This window comes from Ammodytes marinus (genome assembly GCF_949987685.1).
Source record: "Ammodytes marinus genome assembly, chromosome: 9".
NCBI classification, from domain to species: domain Eukaryota; kingdom Metazoa; phylum Chordata; class Actinopteri; order Uranoscopiformes; family Ammodytidae; genus Ammodytes; species Ammodytes marinus.
The window spans coordinates 22131143-22151590 of record NC_137213.1 but is presented as its reverse complement, the minus strand read 5'-3'; the positions used below and the strand labels follow the sequence as shown (position 1 = coordinate 22151590).

At 39.8% G+C, this 20448-nt stretch overlaps 1 protein-coding gene across 1 annotated transcript in view; it reads left to right on the top strand.

Moving 5' to 3' along the window:
• Nucleotides 1-1317: 1317 nt before the first annotated feature.
• LOC307255400 (uncharacterized protein) overlaps nt 1318-20448 on the top strand; it is a gene marked incomplete at both ends in the record, with an annotated part of 26210 nt that continues 7079 nt past the window's right edge. The window contains 33 exons of the mRNA XM_080034083.1: nt 1318-1329; nt 4512-4562; nt 4970-5104; nt 5987-6031; nt 6561-6677; nt 7597-7662; nt 7783-7818; nt 7950-8012; nt 8335-8376; nt 8616-8699; nt 8871-8915; nt 8999-9070; nt 9165-9209; nt 9299-9352; nt 9703-9766; nt 11296-11400; nt 13776-13937; nt 14108-14116; nt 14206-14295; nt 14548-14699; nt 14817-14889; nt 15297-15403; nt 15555-15738; nt 15846-15917; nt 16268-16375; nt 16468-16686; nt 17490-17654; nt 17739-17906; nt 18153-18293; nt 19314-19492; nt 19735-19798; nt 19921-19995; nt 20126-20233. Of these exons, the coding sequence (XP_079890209.1) occupies nt 1318-1329; nt 4512-4562; nt 4970-5104; nt 5987-6031; nt 6561-6677; nt 7597-7662; nt 7783-7818; nt 7950-8012; nt 8335-8376; nt 8616-8699; nt 8871-8915; nt 8999-9070; nt 9165-9209; nt 9299-9352; nt 9703-9766; nt 11296-11400; nt 13776-13937; nt 14108-14116; nt 14206-14295; nt 14548-14699; nt 14817-14889; nt 15297-15403; nt 15555-15738; nt 15846-15917; nt 16268-16375; nt 16468-16686; nt 17490-17654; nt 17739-17906; nt 18153-18293; nt 19314-19492; nt 19735-19798; nt 19921-19995; nt 20126-20233 (3112 nt within the window). The remainder of the gene's footprint in view (nt 1330-4511; nt 4563-4969; nt 5105-5986; nt 6032-6560; nt 6678-7596; nt 7663-7782; nt 7819-7949; nt 8013-8334; nt 8377-8615; nt 8700-8870; nt 8916-8998; nt 9071-9164; nt 9210-9298; nt 9353-9702; nt 9767-11295; nt 11401-13775; nt 13938-14107; nt 14117-14205; nt 14296-14547; nt 14700-14816; nt 14890-15296; nt 15404-15554; nt 15739-15845; nt 15918-16267; nt 16376-16467; nt 16687-17489; nt 17655-17738; nt 17907-18152; nt 18294-19313; nt 19493-19734; nt 19799-19920; nt 19996-20125; nt 20234-20448) is intronic.

Sequence of the window (20448 nt, the reverse complement as noted above, 5' to 3'; positions counted from 1 at the left end):
AACAGGACCAGAGGAAATACGAACACTGGACTTTCCATGGCTTTTCTCGATCCAGTTCCATCAAAAGCTTAGTAGTAATCACAGAAAACCACACCTTTCCTTTATGAGCGTCCTCCTCATCCACCAGCCAGTCAACATTACACCTATCCACTGCTGCACTGTGGGTGATGTTAGGCCATGGCTTGGGTTAAAGTTCTTCTGGGTTGAAGTACCTCGATAGAGAGGACAGTCCAGAGAAGTTGTTTAACTTGACCCTGAAGAGAGAGAGGCGGTCTAGACTCGCTGATGCAGTCGACATCATCATCCTTCTCTTCATCTCATTCCCAATTCTTACAAACAGTGACAGTTGCTCTGTTAGCTTTTTTCTGAAACAGGGACAGGAGATTAGTTTGAATCTTGCCGGAGAGTATCCTGCTTGGGTTGAACTAAAGCCTCCATGAAGATACATCTGACCGTCTGGATCTGGGTGAGTTGTGAATGAGTTGTAGTATGTGCATGATGGACTACTATACCTTTAGAGTGCATGGGCTAAAATGTTATGCTTTAAGATAGTATCTGGGTGAGAGGACAGTGCTAAACGATTATGTGTCTGTTGCATATTTTAAGTTTTAAAAACCATATGTGCATGAACTGAATTATTTCTCATAGAGGTTAAGCTTTTCAGTCACATTATCGCAAAGGGGCCAAGGCTTACAGGTGTCTTTGGTGTTTCATGCTTCCTTTTATCCACCAGAGGAGGCAGCACTGAGGCCAAAACTCACCTGTTGAAAGACTTCTGAAACAAGTGATGGGATCCTCAGTGACAGTGACTCAATGTTCCTACAGGTAAGTCCAACTGCAACAACATAAATAATTGCATCATTGTTAGCAGTAGAGCAATATGACATGCATAGTACCATTATGACATCATGTGGCAGCACCTATATCAGAGGATGATATCAAATGATATAACGTATTTCTGACTATTCTGTTGTGAATGGTATACTCATGTATCCCCACATATACATATCTCTTCGATGTATCAATGATTTAAAAATTAATGAGCTGTGCGATACGTAAAGTTGGATGTAAAGGTGAGTTAAGTAATTTATTTATGTTAATATACGTGTTAAATCGCTCTATTTTCATACAGTGATCACTTAAATAGTGTGCGCGTTTCATAAAGCCGATCTCTCAGTCACTCGCTTTGCATGTAATCGGCAAATAAACTTTTCGGGGATCCCACTACTAATAACCAATCAGAAGAGAGAATGCTACAAACTGGCACTGCCGGTGCACGTGCAGAGCGACAGATGGGTGAATGTTTATGTGCCTACAATGGCTGAGAAGGTAAAAAATCCTTTCCAGTGTCTGTTTTGATGGTTTTTATCATGTTGTATCACACTTATGGATCTGAGATGATGCTAGATAGCACGCTGCTTGAAGACCACAGTGCATTAATGTGGTGAGGTACGGACGAGGGAGGGGACTGCTAACTGCAGTCACTGACAGGAAGTTAGCTAAATTGACCATTCCACTTACTGAACCTTTAATTCACGTCCCCTAATTTGTATATCTATTTACCTGACGACACACACACACTTCATGCCTGTTTACTCAGATATTCAACAGGATCTGCTTACTTGCATTCTGGCATGTAGACTGTATAAACACTAACCTGCACTGCACAGCAATGAACTGACACACACACACACACACACACACACACACACACACACACATTGGTATCACCTGCAGTATGATGAGAGTTTGGGTAGATATTACAACATTCTTGTGGCTTTCATTCTTCTTAAGAGTGTCAGACGAGCAACATATTAGCCGTCCAGCATGCAGCAATTTTTATTGACTTTTTGGTCAAACTTTATAATAATGTTCATTCACAAGTCATTCATAAATCATATAAGTATATGTCATTATAAAATCATGAACTAATCATTTACACAGTAAAATATATTTGTAGGTGATAAGTATGTTAACATATCACAGATGTATTGTATGTCATCTAAAAAGCTTTTGGTAAATCATGAAAATTCTCATTAACAAATCATTAGTAAATGAATAAGTAATTTACAAACCTTCCTGCATCCCCAATCTAAAGGGTAAACCATTCATCAGGTGCAAATGTGTACTAGGGGTGTCCTTGACAAAAAATGTACATAGTTGAATCTGATTGGTCGAATCTTGCCTATAGTCAACTAATCATCAAATGAAGCAATTTTTCTTCCTGCTTATTAATCACAATACATCACATATTGTGGTATAAATATCAGCCTATTATACTGTTAATAAAATCTTGAAACTAACTCAAGCTTTTAATCAATCTCCTTAGTGTTAGTCAACGACTAAGGTAGACATATATTCTTATGCCAATTCAACCACCACTAAAATGCTGTCTTTCAGCCCCTTTGTGTGGTTTGGGAAAACAATGTACCAATGTGGGAAATGGGAATATGGAGCAATAAGCAGGAGAAAATGTGCATGATTTGACAATTGGTTGACTCTAGGCAAGATCCGACCAATCAGATTTGACTATGTACATTTTAGTCGAGGACAACCCTACCACACATTTGTACCTGATGAATGATTTACACTTGAGATTAGGGGGACTTACACATGAACATTATCATAAAGTGTAACCGACTTTTTTCCGTTCTCAGATTTCATTTTAATAATAAAATGCAAAGCACACAATTAGTGTATCATTGTTTATGTGAGAATCATTTATGGTTGTGTAAAAGCACCAATCAGCTGGGGCTAAATGAGACTGTGGTCAAATTATTCCAACTGTTCCATTCACAGGTGGATTCTTGTCCTGGTCATCATGGTGCAGCAGCTCAATGCAGTAAGACTTTCCTTTTATATAAAGTCTTCAATACATAATTAAATTAAAAAAATTATTGCACAATTCAGTATATGCTTTGAATAAATAGTGCTATATTGATATAATCTTCTACGTATATGACCAAATTGCTGCAAATGCATTCTCCCATGGAGGGAAACAATATTGCAACCACCTACCCTGAGTTACCACTTTATTACAGTGGGTACACTAAAAGCTAAATTAGCATTTCTAGATGGACAAAGTATCATTGTAGTTTACAGCTGCATCAAGTACATCAAGTTTTTTTTTTCTTCTTCTGGGAAGCACTTAGAAGTCCTTACTAACTATTGACCATCTGCTGGGGGAATTCAAATTTCTTGGCAAGAATTTACACATCAACAGGAAAAAAGGAACATGGACCAAATAAAAATGTGTGAGCGCTGGTTTCAGAAGTATTTGGTGTTGCATTGATGGATTGTTGTTTGTGTCAGGCCTGAGCTTCATTCCTGGCTACAGCAGCAAAAGCAATGTTAACAAAAATTAAGTTGTAATTCAACTTTATATGATGCTTTCCACACAAGAACAAAACACCCTTCTCAATGCACTAATATGTTGTATTGCATATATACTTGGTGTAGGCTACTTGATGCAGCTGGAGACTACAGCTACACCTATCAATTGTCCGGCCTGATTAATTGTGCATACTGTATCAGTATTGGTTTGTATTCCAGCTGATGAGAAACAAGAATTGCACAGTGTAAGAATGCAAAAAAAAGAACAACTGTAGGGGAATTTATAGTGTCCCTATCATATAGTTTGTCCACAAGAGAGTCTTTAAAAGTTTATTTTCAAGTGCAAAATGTCCCACTCAGTGCAGGGTCACACTTCTTTAAATTAAACCTATGGAAATAATAATAATGAAAATGTTTGTATGCATATGCTGACATATATTGGTCTTGGGTATTGGTAATATTGCAATAGCCTACTGGAGTACTGCAAGGTTAATGTATCTAGGTGTGAAAAACTAGCTAACCTACAAATTGTGTTGAAGAAAGCACATATTTTGTTATTTCACATGTGCTAACCCATTTTTGCATGTATAAGCTAGCTAGTTAGCCTAATTCTAATTGTTGTTTTGTTGCTATGTTAAGCAGCAACGGAGACCTGCCAGTGATTTTACTTCTCACTAAGCTTTCCTAATTTGGCAAATGCCCTGAATCGCGATGAGTTTGTATGTTTTTGTGACGCCAGAGTTATCCATGAATGGTTTAATCAAAGGGGGAACAGATGTGCAATACAACTCAATTTCACTTGCATAAACAAATCCAAATATTTATGAAGTCACTAGAAAACATAGGTAAAATGTTTGTAACACCGATACACTTTCAAACACATCGGTGGGAATACTTGGCATCTGAAGGTGTGGACTCGCAGTTCATCATGAAAATGTTTAGCTTTTGTTTCTCATCAAGGTCTAATCGCTCATTAATTACCCCAGTCATTGTGAGAACGCTGATTTATTTTAAGCTTTGTAATCAGGACTTTCCAGTTTTCACAGGGCAATGCTAATTCTCAAGGCTAAATCTCAGGAATAACAGATATGCCCTATCCGCAACCACACACACACACACACACACACACACACACACACACACACTCAAATTAACTTTGTCTTTATTTATTGTTCCAGGGCAGGATTGAGGGTCCATGTCTGCAGTGTCATCCTGCCAAAGGTTCAAGGGTATGAACTGTTTCTTCTCATGCGTTATGTTATGTATTGACAAGTTGATCAGAATCACTCTCCCAATAGCGAGTTGGATTCCTTTACATTACTCTAGATGATTTTCTTCATTAGGAAAATATAAAAAATGTGGAAAACATTCATCTTCATTTTTTCAAATGACCGTATTAATATGACCATATACTGTATGTACTGTAAAGCAGCATAATTTATTTTTAGATATAAAACCATTTGAAAAGCAGAAATGATTACATTTCACAATTTGGCAGGTATTGTACCTAACATCCTTTTGTAATAAAAACACATTTACAGATTACTGTGCGCAAATTATGATAATTATTATTTCCTTTTTTGAAACAATAATATTTGAAGTTGAGGTTTTATTGACACTACATTTCTCTTGGTAGGGACATCCAGGAGAGGCAGGCAGACAGGGTCCGCGGGGACTAATGGGACCACATGGACGAGAAGGGAGACCTGGAGAGAAAGGCAGAAGGGGCGCAGAGGGATTACATGGCCCAGAGGGGTCCAAAGGAGACCATGTTAGTGTGCATGTTCATATGCAGGTTGTATGTACAGTATGTATGTGTGTGTGTGTGCAGGCCTGCCCAGACAAATGACTGGGTCCCTGAAAAGGTCCAGTCATTGGGCCTTCTTTATTCATACTGAACTTGTATCAATGTGCATGATGCGCTAATTCCTACATAAACACATACCTGTATACAGGGCCGGTTCCAGACAGTTAGATTAGGGTGGGCTGGAAATAATAGTGGGCAGAGATACCGACGATGCGAGCCCGCGCAGATTTCTTTTGCCCTTGCAAGATCTCTGCACCTGCTTTTTGGCACATTTACTGTAACATTTACTGTAATGTAAGCTATTAGACACACCAACGCTGTAGGGGGGGTTAACCATGATACCACTGCCACCAGTTTAAAACGTTACTGAATACCCGCTTTTTTTCAATGGCCTTTAACAAAAGTTGAGACATTGACACTTCTCCCTTTTTTCTCTCATGTTGTTTTGTATTGAATTTTGAACAGCACTTTGGTAAACTGATGGTGTGTGTGTGTGTGTGTGTGTGTGTGTGTGTGTGTGTGTGTGTGTGTGTGTGTGTGTGTGTGTGTGTGTGTGTGTGTGTGTGTGTGTGTGTGTGTGTGTGTGTGTGTGTGTGTGTGTGTGTGTGTGTGTGTGTGTGTGTGTGTGTGTGTGTGTGTGTGTGTGTGTGTGTGTGTGTGTGTGTGTGTGTGTGTGTATGTGTTCGATAGAAAAACACAGACAACAAGTCAGACACTAAGTTATATATACTGTAGTTTAAATAAAACAATGTATTAGCCAGTGACAGAGATAATAGAATGATCAGGGGTGGGAGTGGATAAAGCAATCTAACCCTGCAATGAATCCCTATAATTTTTATATTTCAGGGCAAGACTGGTGTTCCTGGTTTTCATGGTAATAACGGCTCACCAGTAAGTAAACTCACTGTTGTGTCAATTGTATTTTCAAATCAGAAAAAGAAACATACAGCTCACATTGACACATACTTCTCACTTTTTGTCCCCACATACCTCAAAAGGAAACTAGAACATATCTTTAATAATCAGGCCAGACATTTCATCAAATATAAATGTCATGCTGTGTTTTCAACTGTGTAACTGCCAAGTTCATACATTTAGTAAGAGACATGTAATACTAAAGAGTGCACGGTAAATGCTGCACTAGTGAATCATGTGTTTTGTATGCCCTCTAGTGGGCCTCATGGCATACTGTTAGATGCAGACCTGGTTTCCTTCTATGCCCAATGCAGCTGCCTCTTTGTTACTCAAGTGTCTGTTTTTCATAAAAACTCTCAAATTGTTCATATTTAAGCACTTTATGATTATTCAATATTACAGACTTAGATTCATCATCCTTAACTAGAGTCAAATAGATCATAATTGTGGCTTCTATCAAATTGTCAGTAATGCTACACCAGTACAACTGTTCTGTATTGTTCAGGGCCACCCCGGAGCAGGTGGTGAGCCTGGTTTGCCAGGAGTAGATGGCTGTAATGGGACCAGGGGTCGACCAGGAGTCCCTGGTTTTCCTGGTGTGGACGGTTTCCCTGGGCAACGGGTGTGTAGTAATTATTCAGTCTGAAATGTGACTTTAGAGGTTCTCGTACAACCTTTGTATGACACAATGGGATACTGCAACGCCAAATTACTAAAAACGCTGCTGCCATGGTCCTCACCAGAACTAAAAAAAATACTAGCACATGACACCTGTTCTTAAATCCTTGCACTGGCTGCCCATCACCGAAAGAATGAATTTCAAAATTGCACCCCTTGTTTATAAATCACTCCTTGGCTCAATTGGCCTAAATACTTTTCCAACATTTTTGTCTGATATAACCCTTGTAAAATGCTGAGGTCATCTGGGCTTAACCTTATGGTTGTTCCTAGAGTTAGAACAAAACACTGAGGCAGTAACAGAAACTCACTTACACATTCTGCTTTTTTGCAACTCAGACCTGCCTTTCAGATGATATTAGACAAGCTCAGACTCTGACTGCTTTTAAGTCAGAGCTAAAAAGCTTTTTAATTCATATATTGCATATTCCAACCTGTACATTTTTCAACTGTATAGTTGTTCGATTGTTGTTTGATGTTTTATTGTAAAGAACATTGAATTGTCTTTGTGTATGAAATGTGCTATACACATAAAGTTGCCTTGCCTTGCAGTTTATGCCCAATGTCAGTGTTCAGTGGCGGTGACTGACATTTTTAACCCATGGTAATTTTTCCCTAAAAACCTCTATAGTCGTCTCATAAAGCAGATGTTGATTTTGTGGTAATCAATTACGTAAATAAACATTGGCACTGAATAATCAAAAATATTCTCATTGCACAATTCACATGTTTCAAGGTTTTGCCATCTCATCATTGGTTTTGTGAAAATGATGTATGGATACTGTATTCTCCCTTTTAATTACATTACAGTAAGTGTCATTTGTAATGTGTTTAATGTAAACATTTGCTGTCTCTCTTGTCAGGGATTACTCGGACCTAAAGGAATGAAAGGAGATCCTTTGTATGGTGATGCCTTCTCTGGACCTACAGTAAGTTCCCAGAGTCTGAAGAAGCTCAGATAATGATTTACGTGGCTTCACCAATGTCCAAACCCATTTTTCTGTAAAAATGTTCAATTGTAAATATTCTCTTTTAATTAAATTTTACAGGGGGAGCGTGGTACAGATGGAAAGCGGGGTCCATCCGTATGTTTTCCTTTCTTATTTTTATAACAATAAATGAAGCAGGGATAAAGGCTTACATTGCTTCCACTCTCTACCTGGAGTTCAGTTGAGTCATGTTGAATCTCTTTACCATTATGTGATTTTCTGTTCAGGGAAGAAAAGGAAACATTGGCCCCAAAGGCCACGTTGGCCCTCCGGGCCCTTCAGGAATGCAGGTAAAAATGTTTTTGCTTTTTATTTTTGCTTAATATATACCGTGTGTGTGTGTGTCTGTGTGTGTGTGTGTGTGTGTGTGTGTGTGTGTTTTTGTCTTATAAATAAGGTTATATATTACTGAACATCCACAGTATATATCAATTGATATTTTGGCCCAATTAAATGTGTGCGTGTTATTCCATTTAGGGCTTGGAAGGAACTAAAGGTGTGAAAGGACAATCAGTGAGTCACCTGCCTCACACACTTTGTTGCATGCATACATACAGTCAAACACACACCCACACCAGCACAATCCTTACTAAACATTTTGTGGTTGTGTAGGGCGACCCTGGAGGATCACTTGCTGGCAGTAAAGGTGACGATGTGAGAAACCATTTTGGACATTGACAGCTATAGTGTGTGTGTGTGTGTGTGTGTGTGTGTGTGTGTGTGTGTGTGTGTGTGTGTGTGTGTGTGTGTGTGTGTGTGTGTGTGTGTGTGTGTGTGTGTGTGTGTGTGTGTGTGTGTGTGTGTGTGTGTGTGTGTGTGTGTGTGTGTGTGTGTGTGTTCCAATTTACAATCCCAGCAAACATCTTCACCCCTTCACTTCCATAATATACTAGGGTGAACAAGGCCCCCCTGGCCCACAAGGACCAGAAGAAATCAGAGAATTCCCTCCACACTTTTTTCCACCCAAAGGTTACAAGGTGAATGCAAAGCTCTCATTTATGTTCTTGCAAGACTGCTGAGTGTTAACTGCTACATACTAAGACCTGTTCAAAGACAAATACAAACTTGATTTAATGTTCTAAGTTGTTCAATCAAACCCCAACTTCTCCATGCTCTAAGTTTTCATTGTTTTCTTTTCTGGTTTTCAGGGTGACCAAGGTCATCCTGGTACATGTGGACCAAAGGGCTTACCTGTGAGTTTTATCCTGTACGTAACAAAGCAGGTTCATCTGACAGAAAGAGAAAGGTATTTGATGTACATTATCTTCCTTATTAGGGGGGTATAGGAGACTACCACAATCATGGAATCAAGGGAGAGCAAGGAATCCCTGGTTTTCCTGGAGTTCGGGTATGTGACTTAAATCAGACTGCAGCATGCTTTGAGACAAACTTTTGCCTACACTACACATATTAAATATTCTTGCTATTGTCTCTATCTTTAGGGTTTTCCAGGATCTGCTGGTAGGGATGGAATACCAGGACACAAGGTACACCTGTTTTATCATTAAGCCTTCCTTATACTGTGCATAGAGACATTTGTTTCAGGTTGTAAACCTTTAAACTGGTATATTTGCAGGGTCCCATTGGTGAGAGTGGACTTCCCGGTCTAATTGGAGGAACTGGACCAAAGGTGAACTTTGTGTGAACATCAAATAATTTATGAAAAGAAAAATGTATGCTGTATATATAGCTGCTGTACTTTCTTTGCATTTACATTTTATTAATACTCAAGAGACCATTGAGGGGTGACCCTCGTATACAATGACGTTGAGTCTATATATCATATGTAAAACCCTTTGCCCCTTACAAGTCAAGATGTGCAATCTTTCCCTGCTTCATTTTAATGGTTGCTTAGTGGGACCTTAGTATTTACTGTACAAGGCCATTGATCCTTGAGTCTTCTCATCTTTATAAATATTATGTACATCATTGGCATTATAATAATACCTATGGTTTTCGTCTCTATTTTGCATCCAACAGGGTTACCCAGGAGACCCAGGTCTCCCCGGCCCATCAAACGTTTATAATGAAAGGGATGTCAGAGGTGAAGCCACAGCACATTCTTCAGTGGTTAAGTCATGGCCATTGGTATACTATCCCACATTGGAAATGTGTTAATGAAAATAAATTCTTGAATTGAAGTCCAATAGTTTGCAACCATGTTCTTGCTATTTCGGCCAATATAACTTCAGTAGGTATTGCAAAGCAGTGTTTATATAACTGTCATAGCAGAAATAGACATAGACATAACAGAAATGCTGCTTGTTTCAGATGGGCTTTATCAGACCCGCTCCACTGACATGCTTATGCTTTATGTCCCACAAGCCCGGTCTGAGCTGGGAAAGACAGCTTTTAGCTTCAGTGCACCTGACTCCTGGAACAACTTACAGCTAAAAATTAAACTAAATACATTCATATCCTTTGGCCAATTTAAACAGACTATCTTGGATCTGCCAAACTCTACTTGTAACTGTTTTAATTAGACTATATTGTACTTTATGCCTTTTAATTGCTGCCACTCTTCCCCACTCTGTAAATGTTTCAATCGTTTTGTTTTTTCTTCTCTTCACTTGTTGTGTATTTGATGTTTTTGCATTGAATATTTTGTTTGTATTGTTGTTTTGAATTTGTTTTGACTCGACGTCATTGAAAATGAGGGTCACCCCTCAATTGGTCTCTCGAGGATAAATAAAAGTTAAATGAAATGAAATGAAAGTGAAAATAGCTTTGCAGTCCATTAGGGTGCTTTGAGTGTACTTCGCCAATAATTCAAACACACTTCAAGAGAGCTCAGCAATGGATATTAAATGTATTTCGTTTTCAAAACCTGATCAACTCGAATTATGTCTGTCTCATCAGATTTAAATATAATGCATTAAAGGTGAAGTAATCGGTTTATTTGTGTTAATATAAGTGTTAAATCGCTCTTTATTCATACAGTGATCACTTTCATAATGTGCGCGTTTCATAAAGCCGATCTCTCAGTCAGCTGCTCTGCATTTAATCGGCAAATAAACTTATTGGAGGATCCCGAAATTTTTATCCAATCACAAGATAGAACGCTACAAACCGACACCCGTCTCACTCATGGTCTCACAACCGGTGCACGCCAGAGCAACAGATGGGTGAATGTTTATGTGCCTACAATGGCGGAGCAGGTAAAAATCCTTCCCAATATCTGTTTTGATGGTTTTTATCATGTTTTATCACACTCATGGATCTGAGATGATGCAAGAGAAATCGCTGCCTGAAGACCGCAGTGCATTAATGTGGTGACGTAGGGACGAGCGAGGGGACTGCTAACTGCAGTAACTGACATAAAGTTAGCTAAAAGAACCATTCCGCTTACAGCACCTTTAATATATTTAAAAAGGTATAATCTATAGCTTTTCAAAGTACTTATGTGTTGCATAATGAAATCGCTAAACACCATGTTTTTGTAGAATTTTACCTAAAATTACATTTTTGAAATTAAAGTTTTGCTTGTAAATTGATCTTAAACCTTTGTGTTAAGAACATAATTACTTAATGTGAGTATGGCTTTTTTTGCGGTTCTATGTCTGTGTGGTTTAGGTGCTAAAGGTGAACGTGGGTATCCTGGATTGCCAGGACTACTGGGTGACCAGGGGTTCATGGGCATGCACGGACCTCCTGGCCCACCAGGGTTAACAATACCAGGTCAGAATTCAGCCCTTGTCTCTATTCTGTACCTTTCATGTTACTCCTCACTCAATATACTATATCGCTTTTTGCACTTTACTGTATATCACCAGTGGGAAGCTTGCAGATAATTAGTACTAGTTACTTCTGTAAAAAAAATACTTAATAACTTTCTTATTACTGCATAATAAAAGTATTTCATTAGAAGGGAACGCTGTTTTTGTTATTGTTGAGACTTCAATTTTACTATGCGTGCGACAACACTGTCAAATTCTATCTGCCCTTATCACTATGATAAAAGTATGTAGTGGAGCAACAAAACGTTTTCCATAGGCACATTTATTGTGACCTTAAAATCCTTCAAACCAACCACCAGTAGGCCGACACTGTTTTGTCTGAAGGCCAATGGATGGAACATTTGGCAACGGTTTCAGGTTTGCCACACCATACTTGGCGACTAGTCTGTTTAGTTCATCCTGGCTTGGATATTGTGGAGCAGACGGGCGCAGATTAAAGTCAAGCCTTTGTTGTTTGGATGGAGAAGGGGCCAAGGCTCCTTGTCGTCATCCTTAGTGTTGAGATCTTCTTTAGGCACAATAGCTTTGTGGTAGCATGTTGTTTTGCTGGGATCAGGATATGATTTATTCCTCTGGGGCCTGTTTCAGGTAGCTGGTTTTACATACTCTGGGTTTAATCATACGCTCTGAGTTGGTTAACTCAGAGCGCAGGGTTGATAAGCAACTCTGGGTTTTCGGTTTCAGAACAGTGGATCAGCGTTGGTTTTATCAACTCTGAGCGTGTTCACTCTGGGTGGAGCGTGTGCATAAAAGCCATCGTCAATGGATCGCTGATAACATGATTCACCATGGAAACAGAAGAAACAAATGATTGATCCTCCCACTTCTCCACTTCTCAAAAAAGAAAAAAATAAATCTCCGCTCCTCCCACTAGAGTTAGAAATATTAACGAATGAGCTTATGGTAGCTTATGGAGAAGAATTAACGGGATATTGTCTCATAACTCTGATCTAATCTCCTCGGCAATTCAGAAAAAAACAGAGCAAACATGTTTTGTCAAGATAATAATTTCTCTTCCGTATGAGAAGCCATAGTCTATTTTAAAAAGTTACGCATATCAGCTGTAAAGTAATAAAGCTGGCGCGGCACAGCATTGCTTACAGTGCCTAAAGCCTACTGTGCAGTAAACAGAACAGACTGTCGCTTCTTTTAAATGGGGTGTGAAATACATTAACGTCAAGACACATTAGGTGACAGTTTCCATTGAAGAGCCTGATTGATTTATTACCAGATCCATTTTCCTCAAGTGATCACAGTTTAAATTATTATATCATTTTTATATTCATATTAGGCTATTTAACGAGGCTTGTTGTCTGTGACTTTAGGATCGCACAAGTGAACTACAACGATCGCGTGCAGCCGCAGCGTTACATGAATCCACCTGATATAAATCTGTTCAGTGGCACAGACGTTAAAAAACATACAATAGGCTACAAATAGGTTTATTAATCTGAATGTAGAGCATGTCACGAAGGTGGCCGCCTATATGAACGGACCGAGGGCTGAGAACAAGGCTACTGATCAGATAAATGATTGGTCAAACGTAAAATCATCAGGAAATGATAAAAACATCCCGATGGAGATTTCTATAGAGTGATTTTGCTTCAAACTGTACAGGGACGCGTGTGACAGTGACACTCTTTCTTCAGTCGGAGCTGCAGCGTAAAGTGAAAACAAACTCGGGTAGGTCTAACCACCTATCCAGCAGGTTAGACCCACGGCGTATGTTGCCGCAGTAACTGACTCTCGGTTGCACTGAACCTGCTACCTGAAACGGAAAACCCAGAGTTTCCACCAACTCAGAGCGAACAAACTCTGGGTTGCCTCAAAACCAGCTACCTGAAACAGGCCCCTGCTCTGTTCTCCAGTGTATTGGCAATTGAAGTCTGACCTCAGCAGTTCAATATTGCCACAAAGTCACTGATACAAATGAAAACACAAGCAGACTAATTTGATGACAGCAACCCTGTTCAATTTGAAAATGCTAGTTTCATAGTCATGTTACTTGCAGGAGTTACTTGCAATGCCCATCTCTCTTTAACAATCTACATCCACTTTTCTGTCTTGTCACACACTTGGTGTGCCCCTCAGCCTTACGTTGATTCATAACAAATGTGGTGCTGTTGCAGATAGAAGTACATTATTTATCAAACTATCTTCCACAATCCTTGTACCAGGATTAATAGACCTTGATAAAAAAATCTTCTGTTCTTTCTATTTGTTTCACATCAAAAGTCTGTACATTTACAGACAAACTGTCAATCTTGATCGAAACTTAATAGAAGTTTCACATTGTCTCTATCTATTTTTTATAAGAGGAGCCAGGTCTAACTGGTCCACGAGGACCCTACGGTCCAAAGGGCTTTAAGGGAGAACCAGGAAGCTATAACAATTTTGAACTGAATCAGTTTGTGGGACCAAAGGGAACTAAAGGACTCCCTGGACGTAAAGGCATCGAAGGCCGCCCAGGTCCTCCAGGTATCATTGTATTTCCTTCATATTAAACACACTATGGTTTACTATATTTTTTAGTTCATCTCATAATTTTATGATTTGAAGCTTGTCATGTGTTTTTGTGCATATTCATTTGAAAGTGGACTGATCTTCTGGTTTATGTGTCTGTGTTTGTCCTAATGTGAATTGACCAGGCTGTGGAGGTGAGTTTTCAATTATACTTATTTTTGCCCATAAGACTTCTTGGAGAAGTTTTTAACTCATGTTAATGATCAATATTTGTGATTCAAAGATTACTTCTGTGAGCCTGGTGACCCAGGGGACCATGGTGACACAGGACATATAGGAGCTCCAGGATACAAAGGACCCAAAGGAATTAAAGGTGATATGTGGTTATACATCAGTTGATTCCACGAGTAGAGATTGTTTTCTTCTCTTTGTTTTCCCTTTTGTAGAATCTAAAAACATCCTGTAGGGACTTACTGGAACAGATGAGTAATGTTCCATGGTATCGTTGTATTAGCGTGTTTGGGATGGCTGTATGTGTAGTCATGGAATGTTATCCATAAATGGATTGCATAGTCATACTTTTATTTATTTTATAATATTTTCTTTTTACATGTGTCTCTTATAGGTTGTCCAGGGATGTGTGAATGCGATTCTGGTGAAGGAAGCATAGGGCCCCCTGGTCCACCTGGTTTTTCAGGTCCACCAGGACTACCTGGAGCTCAAGGACTTAAGGGAGACCCAGGATTAAAAGGAGATGTGGGTCCAAGAGGACCAGAAGTAAGGACCACAGTACTCAAACTATATTATTAAATGCAATTTTCTTAACCTTTTTCATGTATTTTCTTTGCTGTAGCCACACACACGGTTTTTCATTTGACTAAGTGCTTTCTGTAGGGCTTTCAAGGTATTCCTGGATTGGATGGACAGAAGGGTCATAAAGGTGACTCTTTTGTGGTAGGTGTTAAAGGTGAGCAATGCTTTAAGTCGAACCTGTACTTCACACAGTATTATTATGCAAGCAAACAGTTTTCTTAAATCTATTTTAACTGCTTGGCTCTACAGAAGATGGTACATTTCTAAGTCAAAGTTTAAACTTTTTATATTGACCAAACAGTTCAGTGCTGCGTGCATATCCTAATCTATGAATCTTTGCAACGGCATCAGCCGTGCTGCAACACCTGCAACGTAAAACCGTCTCGTTGCAAGTCGAATCTTTGGTCTGAACTGGACTTTAAGTACAGTTGTGGCCTGAAATAAAAATGTAATTGTCTGGTGATGTGCTTGTCAAATATGAAACCAAAGATTCCTGTTTGAAACACACCCATACTAAAAATATTTATAGCCATGACAACAGTTTCTTGTTATTGTTAAAAGGTGCCAAGGGTAACCAAGGTGACCCTGGACATTCAGGTCCATCTGGGGCAACAGGTAGGCCAGGAAAGGATGGCCACCCTGGTCCTACAGGAGACCATGGAACACCAGTGAGTGTGTACATTTTAAGAACTGTAAATACTTAATTTATTAATATACCAGGTTAATTATACTATAATGAAAACATGTATGTAAAAATGCTCCACATGAATGCACTTTGTTATAGTTGTGCAGTTATGGCATAAGGTATCAATTTTGCAGGGTGCAGGATATGCAGGATTACCTGGTCCCACAGGTTACCCTGGTGTTGCCGGACCCAAAGGGTTTCCAGGGCTTGCAGGACCCCAAGGTCCTGGTTTACCTGGCCCTAAAGGGACACATGGACCTCATGGAAATGAGGGATATCCTGGCCCCCCAGGAATTCCTGGACGACCAGGCCCACCAGGTCAGAGACTGGGTTAAAGTCAGAGATTTTCAGTTGGTGCTAAACACTCCTCCCACATTAAGCTAGGTGTCATGGGCTCAAAAAGCATGTTGTATTTGTGTCACCAGGTGAATCTGTGGGATGCTGTTTTGTACTCGATCCCGGACCACCTGGTCCTAAGGGTGAGCAAGGTTCACCAGGTACGTCTTCAGCTGTTAAACATGATGTATGCATTGTAAAAATGAAATCTATTTATCAAAGGTGATGGCAACATTGTTTGTTGGCCAGTCAAAAGACTACTGTATGTCTATTGATCTGACTTATCTAAAGTTTGGAGAATAGGTGCATCTTTCGTCTGTCTTCCAAAGTTTTACAGTTATATAGAATGTATAATATATGATTTATGTGTTATTATCTCAATAGTTGATGGCAGAATTGGTTGAAAATAGGTATTAAATGAATTGTCATGCAATAAACATTGTTTACGACCCTTGACACATTCTCTGTGAGAGTGGCAAGTCAAGCTAAAATTTGAATTGTCCGTTTTTAGGGATGCCAGGACTGCTAGGACGAGCTGGTCCCCTGGGAACTCCAGGATACTCTGGAGCCAAAGGCATGAAAGGAGAAGATGGTGGAAGTGGAGGGATTGGACTCCCAGGTAATAACTTACTAAATCTGTGTCAAATTTAAATGATATACATCTTGAGGAGGCTTTATTTTATGCTTATGGGTCTATTGTATTTGTCAAAGGACATCAAGGTTTTAAAGGGGACCCAGGTGACCCTGGTCCCTGTGGAATTAGCCTGGTTGGCCATCCAGGCCCTCCTGGGTTGCCAGGACTACCAGGAAGGAAGGGTGCCCCAGGAGAGGTCTTCTATGCCAGGCCGGGTGCTACTGGCCCACCTGGACAGCCTGGGGCTACGGGGGAAATAGGACTACATGGCATTCCTGGAACCCCAGGATTGCCTGGTAAGATTCTTTTTGGCAAACACAAACAAAACTCAACAACTTCATTACAAGAAAAAGTTATTCAAGATCAGTGTTGGGAACGTAACTATAAAGTAATTATTTATAGTTACTCATTACTTGCTCCAAAAAGTGACTGAGTTAGTAACTGAATTACTTTATAATAGAAGTAACCTGTTATCAGGGAAAGTAACTATTTGCGTTAGGCCTTCTGTAAAAAATAAATAAATACAAATTTGGATTTTTCTGAGCAGTTTTCACAAGTCAGTTGAAATGAGTAGAACAGACAAGTAGCCTACTTGTAGGCTACATAACCTTTGATAATTATTGCACATAAACAGACAGCAAGATAAGAGGTTTATCTTGCTATTTTGTTCTCAACAAAAGTAAACATTCTTTGATGTTAAATAGCTCTTGCGACAGCGAATCGCGGCCGTTTAATAACGTTCATAAATTATAACTTATGATAGAGATCAGGAAACTCCAAGCACTTACTCACAAGGGCAACACACTCAGGGAAAGCTAGTTTCAACCGTGGATTGATAGGTGGTTACTGCGGCAACTTGCACACTCACACAACAGAAAGAAAGAAAAAGAAACTTCACTAAACAGGCGCTCCGACTGACTGACGTGACGGCGCTAACTGACAGTTATAATGTCATCCACACTGAATAAAACACATCTTAAAACACTATAACGCCGTTATTTGAAACTGCGTTATTCCCAACACTGTTCACGATACATTGCACTTCTCATTCTTTACTGTACATTGAAATTGGTTGAACGTGGGTGCCCTGGAATTGCAGGTGCACAAGGCCACCCTGGACCTCCAGGTTTTAAAGGACAGACCGGAGACAATGGTGACCCTGGAGACAGAGGTCATCCAGGCCCACCCTGCACGCTGTGTGACCTTACAGGAGTTCCGGGTTCCCCAGGACCTCCAGGAAACCCTGGCCGGAAGGGGGTACCTGGTGAGCAATGTTTAGAAATGTTGTCAAGACCAACTATGAATATATTAACCTGTTTCTCTTATTGCATTTTATTATGTTGCAAAGGCTATCTTGGTCAGAAGGGATATAAGGGAGCTATAGGTCCACCTGGTCATGGACAGAGGGGTCCAGAAGGTTTCCCTGGCCCTCCCGGTGTACCAGGCCAAGCTGGACCAAGTGGTACCTCAGGCCACTCAGGAGATCCTGGGGTAGATGGCCAGCCAGGAAACAAAGGTGAACCGCTGGGCTGTGTATATGAGAAACTTTTTGTAAAGTAAATTGTGCCTCAACCTATTCATTTATAATCATGTAGCTCTTTTCTGCCTAAAACTACTTATTTAATTTATACCCGGAGCCAGTTGCATCAGTCCCCCAAAAAGTATACATTGAAATCTAGTCTATCTTTCATGACCACAATGATGTGTATTAGTAGACTGGTTCATTCTGATTGAAATGAGACTTTACCTTCAATGTATATAGGTGAAAGGGGTTTCCCTGGCAGAGCTGGGACCAGAGGTTTACCACGTCCTGGACCTCCGGGACTCAAGGGAAAACCAGGAGAGAGAGGCTTTGTTGGTCGCCCAGGTGACACAGGGGACCCAGGACTGCCTGGTTTTAAAGGTAAGTCTCTGTATACATACCTTGAATCTGATAGATTAGCTTTGGCACTAATGTTTTGGTTTGTGTTTGTTTGTTTGATTTGTTAATTATACAGTAAATATAAAGCCAAAACATATTAAAATAGCAGGGATATATCAAATATATCTCAAGCCCTTTAGGTATAATCATAATTTAGATTCAAATGAATGGCATTCTTAGCAAAATACATATATCCTATTTTGCGTGGACAACTGACAATGTCAGAATTTTTCGTGATTTGTTGCAATAAGGGCTTGGTATTGGCAATGACTTCACGATATGATTTGCATCACAATACATTGGTCACAATGCATAGGTCACGATACATGGCGATACAGTGCATATTGGAATATATTGCGATAATTCCACATAGTGAAAATGTAAAAGCAGAGCTGAAATACAAGTGGATGTATATGATCTGGGTGTTCTTTGCTCTATCGATTTTTTAGCACACCCCTAGTTGAAATAAGCAAAACATTCTCTTCCGTAATTATTTTCACCTTAAATCATGCCTTGATACCACCAGTCAGAAACTTTACCTTTAGATTTTGTAGAAATAAGGTTGTTATAGTGCAATTGGTCTTGACAAGGTTGTTAACAACAGTGTGAAAGCAGACAACAGGTATACAGCTACAGTTGGAGTTACGTATACAGCTGCAACACGAGATGGGGATGAATGAGGAAGGTGGGAAGATAAGCCAATCTATTTGCTCTTCAATGTATATTATTGAATGTGCCTTTAGTCTTTACAAAAATTCTAACTGGCATGCATTTAATCTGAACTCTGTGGTCCATCTAGGTGTTCCCGGGCAACCAGGATTACCAGGGCCATTAATGTTTGTAACGAAAGGCCCAAAAGGTTTAATAGGAATGAAAGGGCAAAAAGGAGAACAAGGACCTAAAGGCAATGGAACTGTCATTACTTGTCACTTTATTTCAAAAACATACAATATGGTGATAAACAGTATATGACTACATCATCTTTATGTTGTTTTATTACAGGCTCAAAGGGCCTGCAGGGAGTGCCAGGTGATTTAGGCCCTGATGGATGGCCTGGTCCGCCAGGTTTTAAAGGCAGCACCGGTACTCGCGGGCGTGGAGGGATACCAGGACGCCCTGGGTGCCCTGGAATCAAAGGTTTCCCTGGTCCACTAGGCTACATTGGACATGATGGGGATCCGGTAGTCAATTAACCTTATTTATTGTATTCATATTTGTAGAGAGACCTCTTTGTGTTTTTGCTTAATTTTTTCATTTCTGTCTGGTAGATACCCCAATACACTGACGGAAAGTTCCCTCTTAGTAGGAACCCGTCCCAGCAGTGTATTTCTAATCATTCCAACAATGCTTACGTTATCCTTTACCATTGAATATACAAATATGTGACTTAACTGTGCTTAATCTAGTTTGACGTCTGTTAAAGGGAGATCCAGGACCTAAGGGACATCCCGGTATTCCTGGGTTACCAGGGTTTCCAGGGGCCAAGGGTGAGTTAAAAGAAAGGGAGTTATTGTGTTTTAGCTGTTTCTAAGGAATATACTACCGGATTTAATCACCAGTCTGGTTTATCGAAAACAATATTATATATTATTATTATCTTCTGTTCAAGGTGATTCAGGACAGTCTATTGGGGAACCTGGTCCACCTGGACCCAAAGGATTGCCAGGGGATGATAGACCCTGTGGTAAGTTAAGAAAAAGCCACAGTGAACTGAATAATTACGATTTTCTTAAAGTAGGTTTGTCAGTTTCCTGGACTCTACAGTACAAATATAACTGTAAATAAATGTATGTTCACAAATGCATGCCCTCAAGCACCCAGAGATAATCCAGGAGATCCAGGGGACCCAGGACCCTGGGGAAGGTCAGGACAGTTGGGGCAACCAGGCATTCCAGGGGAAAGGGGAAGACAAGGAGGACCAGGTAATTTCCATTGAAGATTTGAATTGGAGAACTGATGTACTGGAGCAATCATTTAAAAACTGGATAAATGAAAAATGTGAATCATATCCAGAAATTTTGAACAGTTGTACAACAAATGATGACAAGACATCAGCTGTAGTTTTCCATCTTCCAACTAAGATTAAATTAAGAAATGTATAGGGGAGAACGGGGTAATCTGAGCCACTTTTTACATT